The sequence below is a fragment of the Protobothrops mucrosquamatus genome, unplaced genomic scaffold, assembly GCF_001527695.2.
Source record: "Protobothrops mucrosquamatus isolate PMUCROS unplaced genomic scaffold, P.Mucros_1.0 scaffold1135, whole genome shotgun sequence".
Classification (NCBI taxonomy): Eukaryota; Metazoa; Chordata; class Lepidosauria; order Squamata; family Viperidae; genus Protobothrops; species Protobothrops mucrosquamatus.
This window is the reverse complement of record NW_015387353.1, coordinates 11,479-30,345: the sequence shown is the minus strand read 5'-3', so window position 1 is coordinate 30,345 and position 18,867 is coordinate 11,479. Positions and strand designations below refer to the sequence as shown.

At 38.7% G+C, this 18,867-nt stretch overlaps 1 protein-coding gene across 1 annotated transcript in view; it reads right to left on the bottom strand.

Annotated features, from left to right (window-relative positions):
* The window catches only part of LOC107291518 (phosphatase and actin regulator 1-like), a 39,941-nt gene that overhangs the window by 16,074 nt on the left and 5,000 nt on the right, over positions 1–18,867 (bottom strand). The window contains exons 3-6 of the mRNA XM_015820521.1: positions 17,472–17,678; positions 10,298–10,622; positions 4,385–4,593; positions 1,642–1,798 (exon numbers count right to left, since the gene is read on the bottom strand). Coding sequence (XP_015676007.1) covers positions 1,642–1,798; positions 4,385–4,593; positions 10,298–10,622; positions 17,472–17,678 — 898 coding nt within the window. The remainder of the gene's footprint in view (positions 1–1,641; positions 1,799–4,384; positions 4,594–10,297; positions 10,623–17,471; positions 17,679–18,867) is intronic.

Genomic DNA, 18,867 nt, shown 5'->3' with positions numbered 1-18,867 from the left:
TTCTAAAGATAACTCTTTAACTTCCTTGATTCTGCTAGAGGGCTTCTCATCATCCTGGAAGAAAAAAAGGAATAGAACTGAAGCATATATCGCATATGCTAGAGTTTATTTGCCTAATGCTTTATCTCATTGGGGAGCAGGAGAGCCAGTGTTGAAGCTGAGCTGAAACAAAACATTTTGATACTTATCTCCAAAAATAAAAATAAAAAAAAATCAGAGGTCCGCCTCCCTCTCCAGTGGTGTTGGGTTTGTCTGGTTAACTATTCACCCCAGCTAGATAGCATCTCATTCCTATCACGCTAGATCAGGGGTAGGCAATCTTGACTCTTTTATGACTCGTGGACTTCAACTCCCAGAATTCCTGAGCCATGTTTAACCCCCGTCATCTATGAAAATGGAAGCAAGATACAGCAATATCCCAATTCAAGATCATTTCTGCCTTGCCTAGTGGAGGAATCTGAACCAATCATGTATGCATCATTGTCTTGTCCTGTTATTGTACTCAGTTTAGCAAACTGACCTAACAAATCCCTTATTTCTAAGCCCCTTGATAGGTTCAATTGGGAGAATCTTTGTTTTTTTTATTTCCTGGCATCTGGAAAAGTGGAAAGTTCAATTCTGTGGTCACGGCAGCCTGAAAGTACAAAGTGGCTTGTTAGCTATACAAAATTGTAGTTGTACACCTCGACATACGACTTCAATTGAGCCCCAAATTTCCATTGCTAAGTGAGACATTTGTTGAGTGACTTTTGCCCCATTTTACAACTTTTCTTGCCATAGTTGTTAAATGAATCACCGCAATGGTTAAGTTAGTAACATGGTTTGTCAAGTGAATCTGGCTTCCTCATTGATTTTGCTTGCCAGAAGGTCGTAAAAGGTCATCCCACGATCCCAGGACACTGCAACGGTCATAAATATGAGAAAGCTGCCAAGGGTCTGAATTTAGGTGAATTTTGCTCACCTAACCACAGGTAGGCTGCAACGGTCGTAAGTGTGAAACGTGGTCATAAGTAACTTTTTTCAGTTCCATTGTAACTTCGGATGGTCCCTAAATGAATGGCTATAAGTCGAGGACTGCCTGCATGCATGTAGGATATTATGGAAATGCCTTTTTAATTTATGTCTGCTTGAGGACTGCATTTCTTTCTCCAATTTCTGAATGTTTTGATTACAGGTAGTCTTAGAATTACGACTACAATCGAGCCCAACATTTCTGTTGTTAAGTGAGACATTTGTTAAGTGAATTTCGCCTCATATTGCGACCTTTCTTGCCACAGTTGTTAAGTGTATCACTGCAGTGGTTAAGTTAGCAATCAAGTTGTTAAGGGAATACGGCTTCCTCACTGACTCTGCTTGTCAGACGGGCACAAAAGGTCATCATACGAACCCAGGACCCTGCAACCGTCATAAATGTAATAAAGCTGCCAAGGGTCTGAATTTTGCTCACCTGACCGTGAGGGATGCTTCAAGGGTCGTAAGTGTGAAAACCGGTCACAAGTCGCTTTTTTTCAGTGCTGTTGTAACCTTGAACGGTCACTAAACGGACGGTTGAAAGTTGAGGACTACCTGTATTCATAACCTGGATTGGCCATACTCTGTTTCAGGGTTGTTGTTGCTGGGAAGGGGGACAATTCTTCCTACCTTGTCAGTTTGGTGCCGATCTGCTGCCTGAGCTCCAGCCGCTCCTCGTCGGTCTGCACGGGGAGGATGTTCTTCTCCTCCAGTTCACGCTTGGATGGCCTGTTGCTCAACTTGATAGCTAAAGAGTCTTTCCTGCAAACTTTCATTGCCAGGGAACCTTGAGGAGAAAGAATCACCTTCAGTTTAACCGATGCAGGACAGCCATTTTCTTTTCTTTTCTTTCTTTCTTTTAAATAAAATAAAATTAATCTGCTTTTAAGACCTCTGTTACCCTTGGGCAGGGGTAGGCAACCTTGGCTCTTTTATGACTCATGGACTTCAACTCCCAGAATTCCTGAGCCAGCATGGGAGTTGAAGTCCACGAGTCCACGAGTCCACTTCAACTCCCAGAATTCTGGGAGTTGAAGTCCACGAGTCATAAAAGAGCCAAGGTTGCCTACCCCTGCCTTTGGAGAAACTTTGAATATCGAATGAGAGAGCCCATTTCAAAAGCGTCTCCTTTCATTTGGTGTGCTCTTTTAGGAAGGTGAATGCCCTCAGTGCTAAATATCATGTTATCTCAACCCTCCATGAAGGCAAAGTGGATTATTTTGTATGGGAGACAAAAGTTGTGGCTTCAAGGTCCCAATCTCAGCTAGCAAAGCAACTCTTGGTCAGGCCCAATACTTTTTACTGTTGCCATCTTGAGGGCAGGAAAGAGCAGCGGACCTGACAGGCCACTGAAAGCAAAACAACCATAATTGGGATGAAGGATTGTGGGAAAGGAAAATGGGGTTAATGCTCCCTTCTCTGCCTCAGGATCCTAAGTTCGAGGAAGTGCTACTCCCTTCCCTGCAAAATGAAAGAATGCTGCAATGGCAGAAAAGCACAATATGTAATAATAGCAATAATTTTTTAGCCTTTGGAATTTTTAACGGAATTCCACTTTTACCTTGTACATTTTAACTTTTATCTTAACTCTCTTTTAATCACCTCTCCTTTTATTTATGCGTTTGTATTTTTTTATTATGCTGCCCAGATTCATTTCGGTAACTCGGGCGGTGTAGAAATTGAATAAATAAACAACAAACAACGATAAATAAAAATGGGTAGTCCTCAACCTATAGACACGAAGAAGAAGCGGTAGCACCCGTTTCTTCCTGTATTAAATCTTACCTGTTGCCAATCTGATCACATTTGTCAAGAACATTATTAACAAGTCCAACCCTAGATATTTTTCCTTGCTTCTGCAAGGGACCGTATTTCCATGACATGAAACCTGAGCAATTGCTGCTTCATTGGATATTGTTCAACACCAGATTTTTAAATTTTTCTTAAAATGTTTTGTGGCAATGGGATAAGATTTTGTTGCTGCATCCTGTATTTGCAGCTAGGGAAACAAGGAAGCAAGGTGACAATGGAGACAGAAAGGATTGGATTGTATCCTCCAATTCCACTGCAGTGTAAACCCAGTATATATACGTTGTATATAGTATGTTAGGTGTGTGTCATGTATGTGTTCATTTTGAGAGTGGGCAACTAAATTTCATTTTTGATGTGTGCCGTTGTGCCCACAGTAAAAAAAATGACAATAAATCTTATCATCTTATCTTATCTTATCTTATCTTATCTTATCTTATCTTATCTTATCTTAATCTTATCTTAACTTGTCTCGTCTCGTCTCGTCTCGTCTCGCCTCTCCTCTCCTCTCCTCTCCTCTCCTCACCTCACCTCACCTCACCTTATCTATCCTATCCTATCCTATCCTATCCTATCCTATCCTATCCTATCCTATCCTATCCTACCCTACCCTACCTTACCTTACCTTACCTTATCTTTCCTGAAATCTCAGACTGAAAAGCAACATGCCCAATGTTTTGGAATGTGATCAGTGGGTCTTGTCAGGAGAACAGTCTTGTCAGGAGAACAGTAAGGGAACAGTCTGGTCCGGAGAACAGGAAGAAGAACCCTATGGTTCCATATAACAGACTTGGAAAAAATAAGTAATTTATCTTTTCAAGCAATATTTGAGCATTGTTCCTGCTAAGATTTGGTCTGGCAGAAGCAAGAAGTTGAATGTCTTTTCAAAGGTTTTCAGATCCAGATATGAATATGCAAAGATATAAGCAGTTGTATTATGTGTCATCAATCCTTTCCAGATTTTGTCCTTTTCAGATTTTGTCCAATTCCAATGCGCTCCAATGTTACCTGAAATCTTGTAAGTTTTTCTCTGGTGCTAAAGGGAAGAATCTCACAAGATTTGGTGATCTTTTGAACCATTGGCCACTTTAAATATTAGTATATTTTCCTTCAGTTCAATTGCAACAATCACTTTAGGGCAGGGGTCTTCAAACTTGGCCCTTTGATGACTTGTGGACTTCAACTCCCAGAATTCCTCAACCAGGCATGCTTGGCTGAGTTGAAGTCCACAAGTCATCAAAGGGCCAAGTTTGAAGACCCCTGCTTTAGGGGTTATGAATGGACTCAAAGAGATTGTGTTGAGGCTCTCCTAGGGGAGATCAAGCAAAAGTTATACATCTCCTGATCTATCACTTTCACTTTTATATCTGGACCTGTTAATTCCCAGAATTCTCACATTCTTAAACTAAGGTTTTCTCATATATTTTATTTCCCGTGCAGAACTGTTTCACCCCAGAAACAGGCAACATTTTCAAGCAGTTGCAAGAACCAGCACTGCTTCCTCTAGCACTGCACGAAAAGAACAAATGTGTAATGTGGCTTGCAAATAATGACCTCTACTTACTTGAAAATAATGAGCTGTCATCATCTTCCTCTTCCTCCTCATCCTCGTCTTCTCTTGTATAGAGGCATGAAGAATCGCCAAAGTCAGATTCATGAGGCACATTTTCTTTATTGTCATCACATTCGATCACAACGGTTGGCACTTGTCTCATATCTGAAAAGCCTCCAGGTCCACTTTTTGGGATGCTGTCACTGCCATGTAAACTGGAGCTTTAGAGTCAAGAAATAATACCGAAGAGAAATATTAGATCTTCAGAATGAAATGCTATGTCAGCATCTTTCAGGTTAAAACAGAGGCAACTAACTGTAAGAGAAAACTTTGGATATATTGAACTTGGTCACTCGCAGCAAAGGTGATGATGAAGTCCCATAAGAACATTTGTATTAACAGGGTAAAAGTTGGCTTCGATTTGTCAACTTTCAGCCTTTGAATTAGCTTTTCATAGTCAAGGTTGAATTCATTGCTTAAAAACTGAATCATCATGATGTTCAAAAATGATTATATCTCGATCAAAGAAAAAAAATACAAATACTTTCATTTCGGCTTGGAAACTGATTCTAGACTTTGTGCTTGAGGTGGGAAAAAAAATGAAACTTTTACCGATTAGATAGGTTTGTTGTTATAGAAATGGCTACTTTAAACTATTATGTAACAGTAAAAAGTTGAGCTTTGATGTTAATGCCTTATTCTATGCAGTTTGCAGGCAGTTTGCCAAATTCCTGGCTTGTATCTCCTACATCTGTTTTTTAAAAAATTATATTACTTTCCTAAGTAAAGAAGTAAGTAACAGAGGATAGAATCAAGATCACATGACGTGTTAATACCACTTTACAATGCCTTGGTAAGGCCACACTTGGAATACTGCATCCAGTTTTGGTCACCGCGATGTAAAAAAGATGTTGAGACTGTAGAAAGAGTTCAGAGAAGAGCAACAGAGATGATTAGGGGATTGGAGGCTAAAACACATAAGGAACAATTGCTGGAATTGGGTATGTCCAGTTTAATGAAGAGAAGGAAGAGGGAGGACATGATAGCACTGTTCCAATATCTCAGGGGCTGCCACAAAGAAGAGGGAGTCAAGCTATACTCCAAAGCACCTGAAGGCAGGACAAGAAACAACAGATGGAAACTAATCAAGAGAGAAGCAACCTAGAACTAAGCAGGAGTTCCTGATAGTTAGAACAATTAATCAGTGGAACAACCTGCCTCCAGAAGCGGTGAATTCTCCAACACTGAAAGTTTTTAAGAAGAGACTGGACAGCCATTTGTCTGAAATGGTTGTTGTTGTTGTTGTTGTTGTTGTTGTTATTGTTGTTGTTGTTGTTGTTGTTGTTGTCAATGGGGAAGCCAAATTCACTTAACAACTATGGCATATATCTTAATATATCTTTATATGGTTGACACTGATGAGGACATGTATGGTTTCAAGAAAACTCTTTTGCGATTAATTTTTCCTTTTAGATCAGCAAGACTGTAAATGGCAGTGCTGTCCAAGACAGTTGTAAGATATGCTATATAGCATAACTGACTTCTTAAAATAAACTCTTTTGAAAATCTACATTAATCTCCTCTGAGACAAGCATGTTTGCCAAAACAAAACAAAAGAAATTTAAAATGCATCAAGGCATGTTGGTTTTGCAGATGCTTGGTCTGCATGCATTATGAAAAGGGCAACTGCTTTTTCAGACAAAAAATACGCCATGAGCTGCTTAATCTCTCAAGGATGAAGTTAACAGATACCATTCCGACAGTGATGGAACTGGATAATTGGCCTATCATTTTGATAACCTGCTTTGGGTTTATGAGAAATAGACTTTTGTACCACTTCCCAATCGTTCAGCATCTGTCTGAATTCCCAATTTATGAATTATTAACCAAGCAACATTCCTCAGAATTAAAGGAGAACGTTGGATTTAACCTAACCTTGAACAAAGAGCCTTGTTTTATGCTAAAGAAAAATAAGGCAAAATATAATCCCTACCAAATTAACCCAAACCAAATAGAAACTTTATTTGAAAGGTTAAATCTTAAATCTGAAAGGATTTGTAGGTGTTATATCTACAAACAGGTACAAGCAGGTCCCATTCTTGGAGGCTAAGGAGAAGAGTGGAGGGGTATGGAGTCAAGGGCCTGAAAGAACTCAGGCAACTCACTGTGATTAACTCCCCATAGTCAACTTGCCATGGCCAACTCATCATGGGACAAGAGTTACAGTAATTTCTAAGAAATGGTGGAATAGAATCATTAAAGAAAGAATGCAAAAGGAGGGGCAAAATGAAATGTGAATGACAAAAATTAAACTAATTTTAAAAAATGACTTTAAATAATTAAATGGAATTATTGAATTATTATTCCAGTGAGTTCGCCACAGCGAGTTGTCCTGCAGCAAGTTGGGCATGGTGAGTTGGCTGTAGTGAAATGACGATAGTGAATTGGCCAAGTCAGTTGTCCCATTCTGGGGCCTGAAAATGACATCTTCCAATTACAGAGCAAGTTCATCAACGGAGACTTCAAATGCTCTCCTGGAATTGTTTAGTCCTGCAAAGGTAAAGCATTGAATTACTTTGTAATATAAAGAGGATTTCTATCTTTAGCTTGATGCTTAATATTGGCTAGGGAATTCTGGGAGTTGAAGTCCAGATGTCTTAAAGTTGCCAAAGTTCACAAACAGTGCCTTATGGTCTCTCATCCAAGCAGTTCCAAATCTGACCTGTTTGTCTATTGGCCCTCAACCAGGTTTGCCTACCCCTGGTCTACCTGCTACAACCAAGCTCAGTACTGACTTAATGGTCAAATAAAAGATTGAGCTCTTAAGGAGGCCATCATCTCTCTCCCTTCTGCTACCAGGAAGGTTTTAGGTAAACTATTTTTATCCATCCAAGACTGCAATTCCTTTAAAAGCCTCATCAAATTCAGTGGGAATTACTTCTTGGTATCCAGAGACTGACTGGCAGTCCCCGTTTCTTATCAGCCAAGCAAGAAAAAAAAAAAATCCCACAACAGGGTTGTTATAAGGATTGCTGAAATTATGCATAGAAGAACTATTCTACAACACAGCACACGTTTTCAAAGTAATTATCTTTATGCAAACAACGAGATACATAATATCTGAATCCGACTGACAGAATTATCTTTGAACCTGCACTCTTCTTCTTTTCCTTTACAGTTGTAGGGTTAGGATCAGATTAGGGGCAAAGTAAATTGCTGTATGAATACAATAACGCTTTTTTTGTTATGTAAATAACAGGGTGAAGCTTGAACAGCCTCCAGTTTCTCTTGAAAATTCAAATAGCGTTTTTGATGTAGATGGTGTTGTGTGGGGAAGAGGGAGGGAGAGTGTATTAAATTTTCTCATTTCATTGTGCACAATTGCAAGGATAAGTAGGTTTCCCTTTGATTCCTGGAACTCAGAAAGTACGGGACAGCGCTCCTTGTTCTTTGGTATATTTTGTTCATGGAGACCATTAATTACTGCACATTGTATTCTCTGCTCTCGTCCTTTCAGAGAGTGGCCATCTGACTGAATCTTGTCTAATTAATGTCTTTTGTAAGCCAAGGGTCCACAAGTGTAATGAAATACAATTCTAATCTCACAAACAATTTATGATTATTAAGAAGAGCTGGGCAAGTCAGAACCCCAACATGAAGTTTTAAATGGACCCATTAAACCCACACCTGCAAATCTGATGTTTCCCAAGATTCATACACTTGGAAAAGAATGAACTGTCACATCAGCCCCACAGGCCTTTCACTTTAGAATGTTTGGTCTTCACTACAACATTAAGTGTTGCTAAAGAATGCCATCTCATAAGGAAAAAAAAAATCCCAAAACACTAATCATTTTTTTTTTGCCATTGTAGTTCCTAATTTGTGCTACCAGACAACTCATGGTCCGTAAGATTGCAAGCATAATTCTCCCCACTGGGAAGACGGCTGCAGATAAATTATTGAGATGAATATAATAGATATGGAAGAGAGGGTAAGATGTTCAAAATGTATCTGCTTTTTAAATTCCTTCTGATACATAAAATGGGCTGAAAACCACAATTGCACAAAGAAAGAAGTTGGGAACAGCTGGTCTATATTCAGAGCATTTAGTAAGACTGCAATTGGCAACAGGAAATAATCAGAGCAGATTCATTATATAGGGATTATATAATTACATAGGGATGATTTGTTATTATATAAATGATATATCATAGGGGTGACATATAAAGCTGATATATAATAGGGATACAACCAATATATGATAGGGATGATTAGTTATGCCATTATATAGGGATTATATAATTGTATAAGGATGCTTAATAATGCACCTGGCAGCAACTATTGTCTTTGCATGACAAGTCAGGAATTTGAACTGACTCTTTGCTATAAACACACTGCATGGTGCAACCCTCTATCTAATAATTATTTGCTTTTTATGAAAAAGGCAAACCTTATATTACAAATTGCCTGATCCTGCCTAATCTGAATAATGATAATAATTATTATGATATTCCACCCACAAACACATAACGATTGGTATACAAAATAAAGGCAGCAAGGGTAATTGTAGTAATTTTCTTCATCTCCTTAATCACATCTGACCCATCAGAATAGATAGCAACACAGTTTTCAAAAACATGAAACCAACAAATGAAATGGGAAACAGAAGTATTTCCAATTCGTAACAGTGTCTGTAAAAATACAGTATTAGTATCAAACAATTTTCAAAGGGGTGTTAGAGAAATTGCTCTCCAAATTACTCTAACCTCTAAAAAAAATCACTACTATTTCAAAGATAATAGAAATCTGCCTAATTTTTACATAGTCTACGATGTTCAACACTTTTACTCTAACATAACAAACACAAACCCTCGGTGAATAGTTACCTAGGAAAAATAAATGATGGGGGTAACTGTATTATCATCACTGAGACAATTAATGTAGCAGAGTATAATCTTAAAATTTTGATATATAAATTAAATGTACTTCTATATTAAAAATAGCTATTGCCTAGGCTCAAAGAGCTCTGTTTCTATAGTTCCCGATGGATCTCATTTCTTGATATCTACCTCTAATGGGAGATGATGCTTTCTATCAACTCAGATCATTGAACTATCTACCCAACATTGTCAGTACAGATTAAGAGATTCAAGGCTCTATCTGGATTCCAATGCTCAGATGCTGCATCTTTCCATTATGGATAGCAATAGCACTTAAACTTATATACTGCTTCATATTGCTTTACAGCCCTCTCTAAGCGGTTTACAGAGTCAGCACATTGCCCCCAACAATATGGGCCCTCGTTTTACCCACCTCGGAAGGATGGAAGGCTGAGTCAGTCTTGAGAATCGAACTGCTGGCATTTGACAGAATTAGCCTGAAGGACTCACTGGAGAAGGGCCTAATGCTGGGAAAGATTGAGGGCAATAGAAGAAGGGGACGACAGAGAATGAGGTGGCTGGATGGAGTCACTGAAGCAGTAGGCGTGAACTTAAATGGACTCCAAAAGATGGTAGAGGACAGGAAGGCCTGGAGGAACCTTGTCCATGGGGTCGCAATGGGTCGGACACGACTTTGCAATTAAACACAACAACAAATTGCATTCTTACCACTGCACCACCAGGGCTGTTTGCTACCAGTGTGAAGACTTATCTGCACTAAAGGTTACATCACCAGAAAGAAGGCATGGCCAAAACTGGAAATTTTGAAAAAAAACCAACAACCCAGCCCTTCTGTGAGTAAACAATTTGGGCTCATCAGAAGAGCCTTGTTGGACTTAATCAGAAACCCATCTAGTTTTCTAAGGTGACAAACCAGACTCTGGAAAACCAGCCTACTCACAAGAGATTAGGGTTTGTTAGTCAAGTTGTTTCTTTTACCCAGCTTTTCTCCTCACTCTGCACAGAGTTGGGATGCTCAAATTACCTTTCTAGCCGCTGCATGGTCATGGACAGTGTTTTATTCAACTCCTCGATCATGCGACATCCTGAAGGGTGCATGGGTAACGTGCTGGATCCAGAAGGCATATGTGGGCTGTGGCTGCCGTACTGATGCTGGTGTGCTGCTAACTGTGATGGTAGCACTGTGTGATGATGCGAAGTCAATGGTTGCTGGGAATTCTTCTGTGTGGAATAGGAGGCAAGGGAGAAATCGGGTCCCCCTAAAGGCATGCAAATCATGACTTTCTTTGGAGGTAGCGGAGGTGATAGTTTGACTGGCATACAAGGCAGCTTCATCGGAGCACCGGGATCTTAAAAAAAGAATAAAAAAAAGTTTGAGAATCTCAGTTATGAACAAAGGCGGAAAAAAGGCACTTTGATTTTCTCCACAGCCATTGACTCATTTAACAGGGAAAGCATTTTTTTTCTCTTGTGCGTCTGATGCAGTTCAGGTAGATATGACAGATTACTATATATATCATGTCATCCTTCCTGGTTCAATCTGTGTACAGGTAGGCCTTGACTTACGACCATGACTGAGCCCAAAATTTCTGTTGCTAAACGTGACGTTTGCTAAGTGAATTCCCCCCCCCCCCCATTTTACAACCTTTCTTGCCAGACTTGTTAAGTGAATCCCTGCAGTGGTTAAGTTAGTAACACGGTTGTTAAGTGAATCTGGCTTCCCCATTGACTTTGCTTGTCAGAAAGGCGCAAAAGGGGATCACTACAACTGTCATAAATATGAATCGGTTGCCAAGCATCTGAATTTTGATCATGTGAGCCCGGGGATGCTACGATGGTCGTAAGTGTGAAAAATGGTCATAAGTCACTTTTTTCAGTGCCACTGTAGCCTTGAATAGCCACTAAATGAACTGTTGTAAGTCGAGGACTACCTATACTGCAATCAAATGCGCATACAGTTTTGAAAGACTTGACTGAAACACCTAGAAATTCTCCAAAATTTGCCATTGAATTGCAATTTGTAACAGGCAGAAAGCAAAAATATTTAAATGCATGAGGGCTACTCATATTTAGATACTTTATTAGATATCAGTTCTATTTCTATTTACATTATTTTTTTTATTGTGGCCCATTTGTTTTACCGTGCCCCTATCCATTGTTGGGGTGAAGCCTCAGCTATGCAACTGAAGCACTCAGTGGGTCAGTCCTCCAGAAGTTGCATATCTTTGGTCTATGGGGCTACAATATTTTCAAGCACAATGGTTCTCCATTGTTGCAAAGATCATCAATGTAAACATCATACTGAAATTTCACCATTGGTATCACTACAGTACCAGGAGCCTCCGCAATTACTGTATACTATAAATTTTAAAATAAAACTAAAGCCCAATGTTCCAGGCATAAAAATATTTATGAATGGAAGATTGTGCCTGTAAGTCATCAAGCTCTAAAAATGACAGGAGATGCAGCTCATATTCTTAAAGTCCACATCAACCTGTAAGCAAGCCAATGTTGTCTTGTGAAGATTTCTGCAAACTATGTTTGCAGAGCCAGTGTGATACATTGCAATGTTGGATCCAAATCTTCACGCAACCTTTAACTGTATTGGTGGCTGAATGTGCATAGTATTCTTATCTGTTTTTTTTAAATATCATAAAATATTTATCAAGAATTTTTGTATGTATTGGCACAGTAACCCAAATGTGAGCCAGTTTTGCTGGAAAATAAGAATAGATACTTAGGATTGGAGAGAGAAAGAAAGCAGATAAATTTATTCAAGGTTTACATGGTCGATAGAACACCCACGGTTTAGTCCTTGCAATGGTGGCAGTAGATGACCACATTTGAAAGTGTTTTATTATTATGTGAAATCCATACAATTTGCTGAGAAGTTATCTAGAAACATGACTTCATGTTAACTAGAAGATTGAATTCATGGCATTTGAGCAATCTACATGGTCATTCATTTGAAACCTCTAAAACCTATGCATCTATAAAGAACATCTGAAGAGACGCAAAGATGAAGAGACGCAGACTGATTTTTTTATCTTTAGTTTTAATACACTGTATTTATTTATTTAGTGTATGGCAAAAACGTTAAAATAGGCTGTAATTTTTATTGTTCAAACATGAAGCAAGAATCTGAATTTGAATGAATGGTGTTTTCTTTGTTTCTGTTAGTTCTGACAGTTTATTTTTTTACTGAATGATGGCCCAATTGCTGAAACAAATCTTTGTATTTGTTAACATAAAGGTTTTGCTACACAACATGCTAAATGAACACTGCCATACAATCAGGGTAGAGAGAGACATTTATGAAGATATGCGTGGCCTAATCTTTGAGGTTAATCTGCTCTGCTCTGCTATCTTGGAGAAGGCTGTCTCATCAAAAATGTTAAAGGAATTGAAACACGGACTGGTTTCTGTATGCAGAAAGGAAAATACTATTTTAGTCTTTGCCTCAAGCATAAAAATACCTTGGGCTGCCTCTGTATAAGAAAATATAGTTATGTACCAACTCATAAATTTCAGCATCTTTCAGTGCAAATGTACACAATCACAGCTCCAGGGCAGTGTGCCGTCTTCAAAAATACCTCCACATTGGTTTTTAACCAAAATGCATTAATGTGGCGGGAAGGAAAAGACAAATATATGATTAACCATAGCTGGTTTTCAACTAAATTTAAAATAAAGCAAAGTATCTGAATTCTTCAGAAATCATGTCGCAACAACCAGATATTAAATGAAAGAGAAATTATTTTTCTATATTAAGTATTCACTTTCAAAAAGACGAAACCAACAACAGTTCCTGCAAGCCCCTCCTTAATTAAATCATACATTAGTTTCTACAAAGCAAGAGCAAACTGTCCATCACAACTTGCTATTGGTTATGTTTTGTCTAAACCTGGGGTAGGCAACCTTGGTTCTTTTATGACTCGTGGACTTCAACTCCCAGAATTCCTGAGCTGGCTCAGGAATTCTGGGAGTTGAAGTCCACGAGTCATAAAAGAGCCAAGGTTGCCTACCCCTGGTCTAAACAAAAGCACATACACACCTCAAGGTGGAAATTTATTGAGAATTGAGATAGTTTTTCATTTTCATTGTGTATGTTTCATTGTATGCACCTCTTAAAATGCAATCCAAATGTGACATATTCATTTTGGAAAGAAGAATTGACTGCTCATTTCCAGACTCTCTGCCGGGCAACATAATCCATAATTCTAGCATGAACACCATCTTTTAAATGTTTGGGATTTTTTGATCCATACAACCTGATCATAAGCATATTTATTGGCAAATAAGAGTTTTGATTTTGTCACCTAAATTAACCTATATATTCAAATTCAGTCATATATAAAATTAAACTAATGGCCCATCTCCGCCACAGAACATCCACAGGTAGAAAGAGCCAAAAACAGGCAGAAAGTTAAAAAGGGAATATTTAACCTTTAAGCAATTTCTTAACTATTATTTTTCCTGCAGGGAAATAAGTCCCTTATATTGTATCCAAGAACATAAATAGGTGTGAAGCTGCTTGAATGTAAATGGGCAAGGAACGAGAGAGAAAACTCTATTTTTTTGAAAGTATCACCTCTTAGAGAAAGAAACTGGACATTTTCCTTAATTTCACAACGGAGAACTTAACCATGGTTTAACTGGGAAACTGTGAGCATCCTAGACCAAGCCAAGTCTAAAAAAATGCTAGAGAATTCCTGGAAGCCTGGGACTCAGACAAATTGGCCATCAACCACACATAGACATAAACAACATCTACATACTATTCAAAAGAAACAATCAAAAAGCCAAAAAGGAAACTAAAAGACCAAAACACCTCCTCACCAGCAATCAACACCCAGATGAGGAGAGATTAACACCAAGATTAACATTAGATCATTAATCAAGAAGCAAACAATACCCCAATCAAGGAATTGCCAAACAAGCTAACAGTAAACAACAGCACAATCAAGAAACCGCTAAGACCACTCCCACCAAAACTGACAGGGCAAGCCATTTGAATATAAAACGAAAGCAAACTCCACTCCCTACTGCCACTGATGATGTTACCTAGTTTGGTAATGAAACCTCTGCAAGGAAACAACCAAGCTCAGAGAGCACCAAGGACACTACAACACTGGGCACAATATTACATAAAACTACATTCAATAACATGCTCTCTGATTTCCATATTGTACTAGAATTACATAAATTTTCATTCATTTCATGCTATTAAGGACATCCTGTTAATAAAACTAAATCTGAAGAAAGTTATATTAGGGCGGTGATTATCTGGACAGGAAAAAAAAATCCAGAATTCCCCCCCCCCCTTGCTACCATCTAATTATTGTCTACATTTCTACAGTCCCCATATGATATATTAATTTCTGCTACTGATTTTGAAGTGGCCATCCCTGAACAAAGGACTTCCAAAGGGAGGCTCTGTCCTGAATCTCTTGAATTACAATTCATCCAGAAATTCAGTTCTGTTCATTTGAGTTTCAGCAAAAACAACTACATGTTGCACTAGAGATGGTAATGAATTCAGCACTATTGTGAAGTTTTGATGTTACCACCTATCAAGTTTTTGTTTAAAAGAGATTGCTGTGCTTATTTTGAATACATTCAAGTTCTAATTAAATTATCCCTACCAGTAAATTCTGCATTATGCTCTCTTTAATCTCATGGTTCACAACTTAAAAGGCCCCCCTAACTGAGCAAAGGAGAATAAGCCATGTGTCTGATGGAAACTTGGGTATGAGTGGGAAGACAAGGAATTGGAAGCTTCAAACTGATCCTTGGGTGATTTCTAATTGATCAGAACAGGCAAAGTAAGGACAATTCTCAGTTCTCCTAATAATGCTATTTTAGAATCAGCATTTCACGCTCTTGCCTTCAGCAGCAGTGAGCAATAATAATCAAGCCTATAGTTCCTTGTGTCTTTACATTACAGCTACATAGTAAAAATCCTTGACCCTTCTTCCAAAATCCCAAATTGAAAACCTCCAGTATCTCATGCACATCACTGCATTTCACAAACAAAAGAGCTGGTTAGAAAAAAGACTTTCCCTTTCCAACACAGGGTGAATCTCATAAACTATGATTTCACCCCTCAAACCTGCTATATTTATTCCCCAAACCGCAGAAGCAGTTTGGTGGCAAATCATGATTTATCTCCACTTCTGTTGACTTGAAATACTAAGAACAACTGAAAATCACTGCCATCCCGAGCTACTGAGAGTTTTGCAGCAACAAAAAGAAAACCCCCAGCTCTTAAACTTAACGCTTCCACAGATCCTGCTAATCTTATGCTGAAAAGAAAAGCAAAACTGGAAAAACATTTGTCAGTTTTATTTCTAATTTATTTTGTCTCTACTATCAAAAAGTGATATAGCCATAAAGCTAGCATATCAAGTTAAGTAAAGCTTGCAGGACTTGAAACTCCAGAATCAGGAAATAAGCCAAAAAGTCCTTCTTATTGAACGAACCCATGCAAAGATGAACTCTGCAACATTCACACACACGCACACACACACACACACACACACACACACACACACACACACACAGATCACATTGAAATAGTAGCTGGAACAAAATCATCACAGCTCTTCCACAGTATTAAGGGAGCAAAGAAGTTTGGTGTTGATTTCTAACTGGCCTAGAAACCTCAAGGGGACAAAATGGAAAAGGTGACATGGAAATCCTCACTTGAAGCCAGGTTTAAAAGGTTTACAAGCCCCCAACTGAAGCCAGATTTTAAAGAATCTAAAACCCATTTAATCAGGTCACATTATTTTACCCAAAGAGCTCTGGAATCTAATCATTCTTCCAGTACATCTGGGGCGCAGAAGACCTGTTCTGTGTGCAAATGGCCAACCAACTGTGGGAAGTCAGCCTCCCTCAGAGAAAGAAATATTCTGGGGAATATTAAAAAGGCAGAATATTATATTTCCCCAAAGGATCTTAAAGGCAGGGAAGCAGGCCCAGTTTTTCTTAATAGCCCCCAATAGAAACTCAGGAAACCACCTTTTGGAAATGCAGATTTGATAATCCCATTCAGCCCCATTCATGAGCAAATACCACCAGGCAGAAGCCCATTCAAGACAGGATATTTTGAAATCCTGTGCAGCAAAACTGATAGCTAACAATAGCAGAGTGATAGAATTAGAACCAGCAACCCCTCACCCAAAAAATCCAACACAGGACATAGTCATCAGCCACAGCCACAGCCACAGGGAAACAGGATATGACCTTTGGGACATAATAGGATTAACCCACCACCATTAGACTACCAAAAGGGCATACTCAGACTCAGGTCAAAATACATGACACTAGAAATACAAAGCCTCAAACAGGAACAGCTCCAAACACAAAAGCCCAAGAAGGTATAAAAACCCATCACTCCCAGCAACATGTGGTCAGTTGCTTCAGAGCCTCATGGCTTGTGGTTCTGCTATTCAATAAACTACAACCTTCTTTCTAAAGCAGTCTCCATTTTGTTTATTCCCAGCTTGGACTGGACCCTGATGAAGATTTTTCTTTCCACACAACCAAGTAATTAGAAAGCAAAGAAACTACAGAAATAGGTGCAGAAGGACAACAGTGTGAAATAAACTTTTATAACAAGTTGGAAACGGAGTAGAGGAATGGTGGAAGAGATAAAAGAGATAACAAATAAAGGCAAGCAACAAAGAGTTCCCCTATTGACACATAAATAGAAAAGAATGAAATCTAAAAGACTATTATTAATATTAGTTTTTTTTTAAAAAAGAGCAATCAGTGTAGTTGAAACAACTACATAGCAAAAAAAAACAAAACAAAACCTCACGCATGAGTGAGATTTAAGCTCTCTTATTATTTATTTCCCATGAGCTATAATGGGAACTACAGCTTCTTAAGACAAACCCATGAGTTTTTGGAAGAAGCTGGAGGAAACATAGAGACATTAAACTGACATCTGATTGAAATAGACTCCAGCTAACAATTTAATGCTAGAAAACAATTTCTTCTATGCTCTAATAGCCTCATGTTCTCATCTATTTGCAAATTGGTAACACAGGTATTCTAACGAGAGATGCAAAAACAGCATAAAGGCCTTTCATGATCGTGTCATGAAAAAAATAAGTTTTGTCCAGAGACGTGAGGAAAAGTGCGTTTTTCAGGGGAGGGCGGGCACAAACCAAACAGGAACATTTACTTACCAGCTAAATGGTTGGCAATCTTGGTAATGGGCTTAGGAGGCAGGGCAGGGGGTTGTTTGAGGAGGGAGAGCTGCTTCACTGGGGCGTCCTCATGATCTCCAGAGAAAGCAGCAGATTTTTTAGGGGGGAGTAGCAAGACTGGTTTAGATGTAGGCTCTTGAGGGAGGTGGATTCCAGATTCACTGGACGTGGGACTCTCTTCAGACACTGGAGGACACAACCACAGCAGGAGACGCAACAGGGTTACAAGCAAAGCAGTAGCAGAAAGACAAAGGCAACAGAGCAATGCAGATTTAAAAATGTAATTAGCCATAATTTACTCAGATGTACAAAGAAAAGAAGGAGGAAGAAAAAGAGAAAAAAAAGGAGAAAAATTCTGGTGCTTTCACTAGATCTACCACTAGTATGTCCCACACTAGTAACGATCTAGGGACAAATTCAATGGCTTTTTTTTTTTGTGCTCAGCTTGCTCTACTGAAGTCAACTGACTACATAGTATTACCTTTAGAATCCTAACAGTGCCTTCAACATTCCTTTTTCTAGAGTCCATGGGTTATTTAGGATGTAAAAACTCGTTACAGACGTATTTGACAAGTTTTTTTACACTGAGGTCTTTCCCACTGACCAGACTTGCAAAGTATCCTGTATGTTGCAAAGGATTTTGAGACATATTGTTAAGTATATTATTTGTCCTCAAAGGCTGTAGACTGTCCTAGAATATTTCCCTCATGGCTGCATATCTCACAGAAAGTCAAGAAGACGTGCAAAAGTTACAAAAAAGGATTCTTGTTATAATTGTTCTTCAGTGAGTCTGCCTGCCTTCCTGCCCGTCCCTCCATCCCTCCTTCCCTCCCTCCCTCCATCTGTCCGTCCGTCCGTCCATCCGTCTGTCTAGTTATCCCCTCTCTCTCATCTCTACTTATTACTATCTCTGTCTGTCTATCTGTCTCTCTCTGTCTCTCTCTATCTAATCACCAGATTTCTAATTCTTTTAAAAATGATCATAATTATTCTGTCCTGTTAAATAATCTTCAGATACATAATTGTATCTTAAAAATCTAAAAGTATTTCTGTTTGTATATTAGTGATGGGAGCTTTCATTTCTCTTTTCCAACTCAGGATAGTATTAATACACTGAAAAACTTATTGCTTTTTGGCTTAGCTGGACAATTGTTGCCAAGGACCGGCATGTCTTGTCAAATTATTATAAACATTGCTTTGAGAAAAATAAATCCCACTGAATTTGAAAACAACCTAATTTGCCCTTTGTTTCATAAACACATCAAATTCCCTTTTCACTACATGTTACGTTGTCACTTCCATATATTGAGGGAGAGAGAGAGAGAGAGAAAGGGAGGGGGGAGAGAGAGAGATGGAGAGAGAGAGAGGGGGGGGG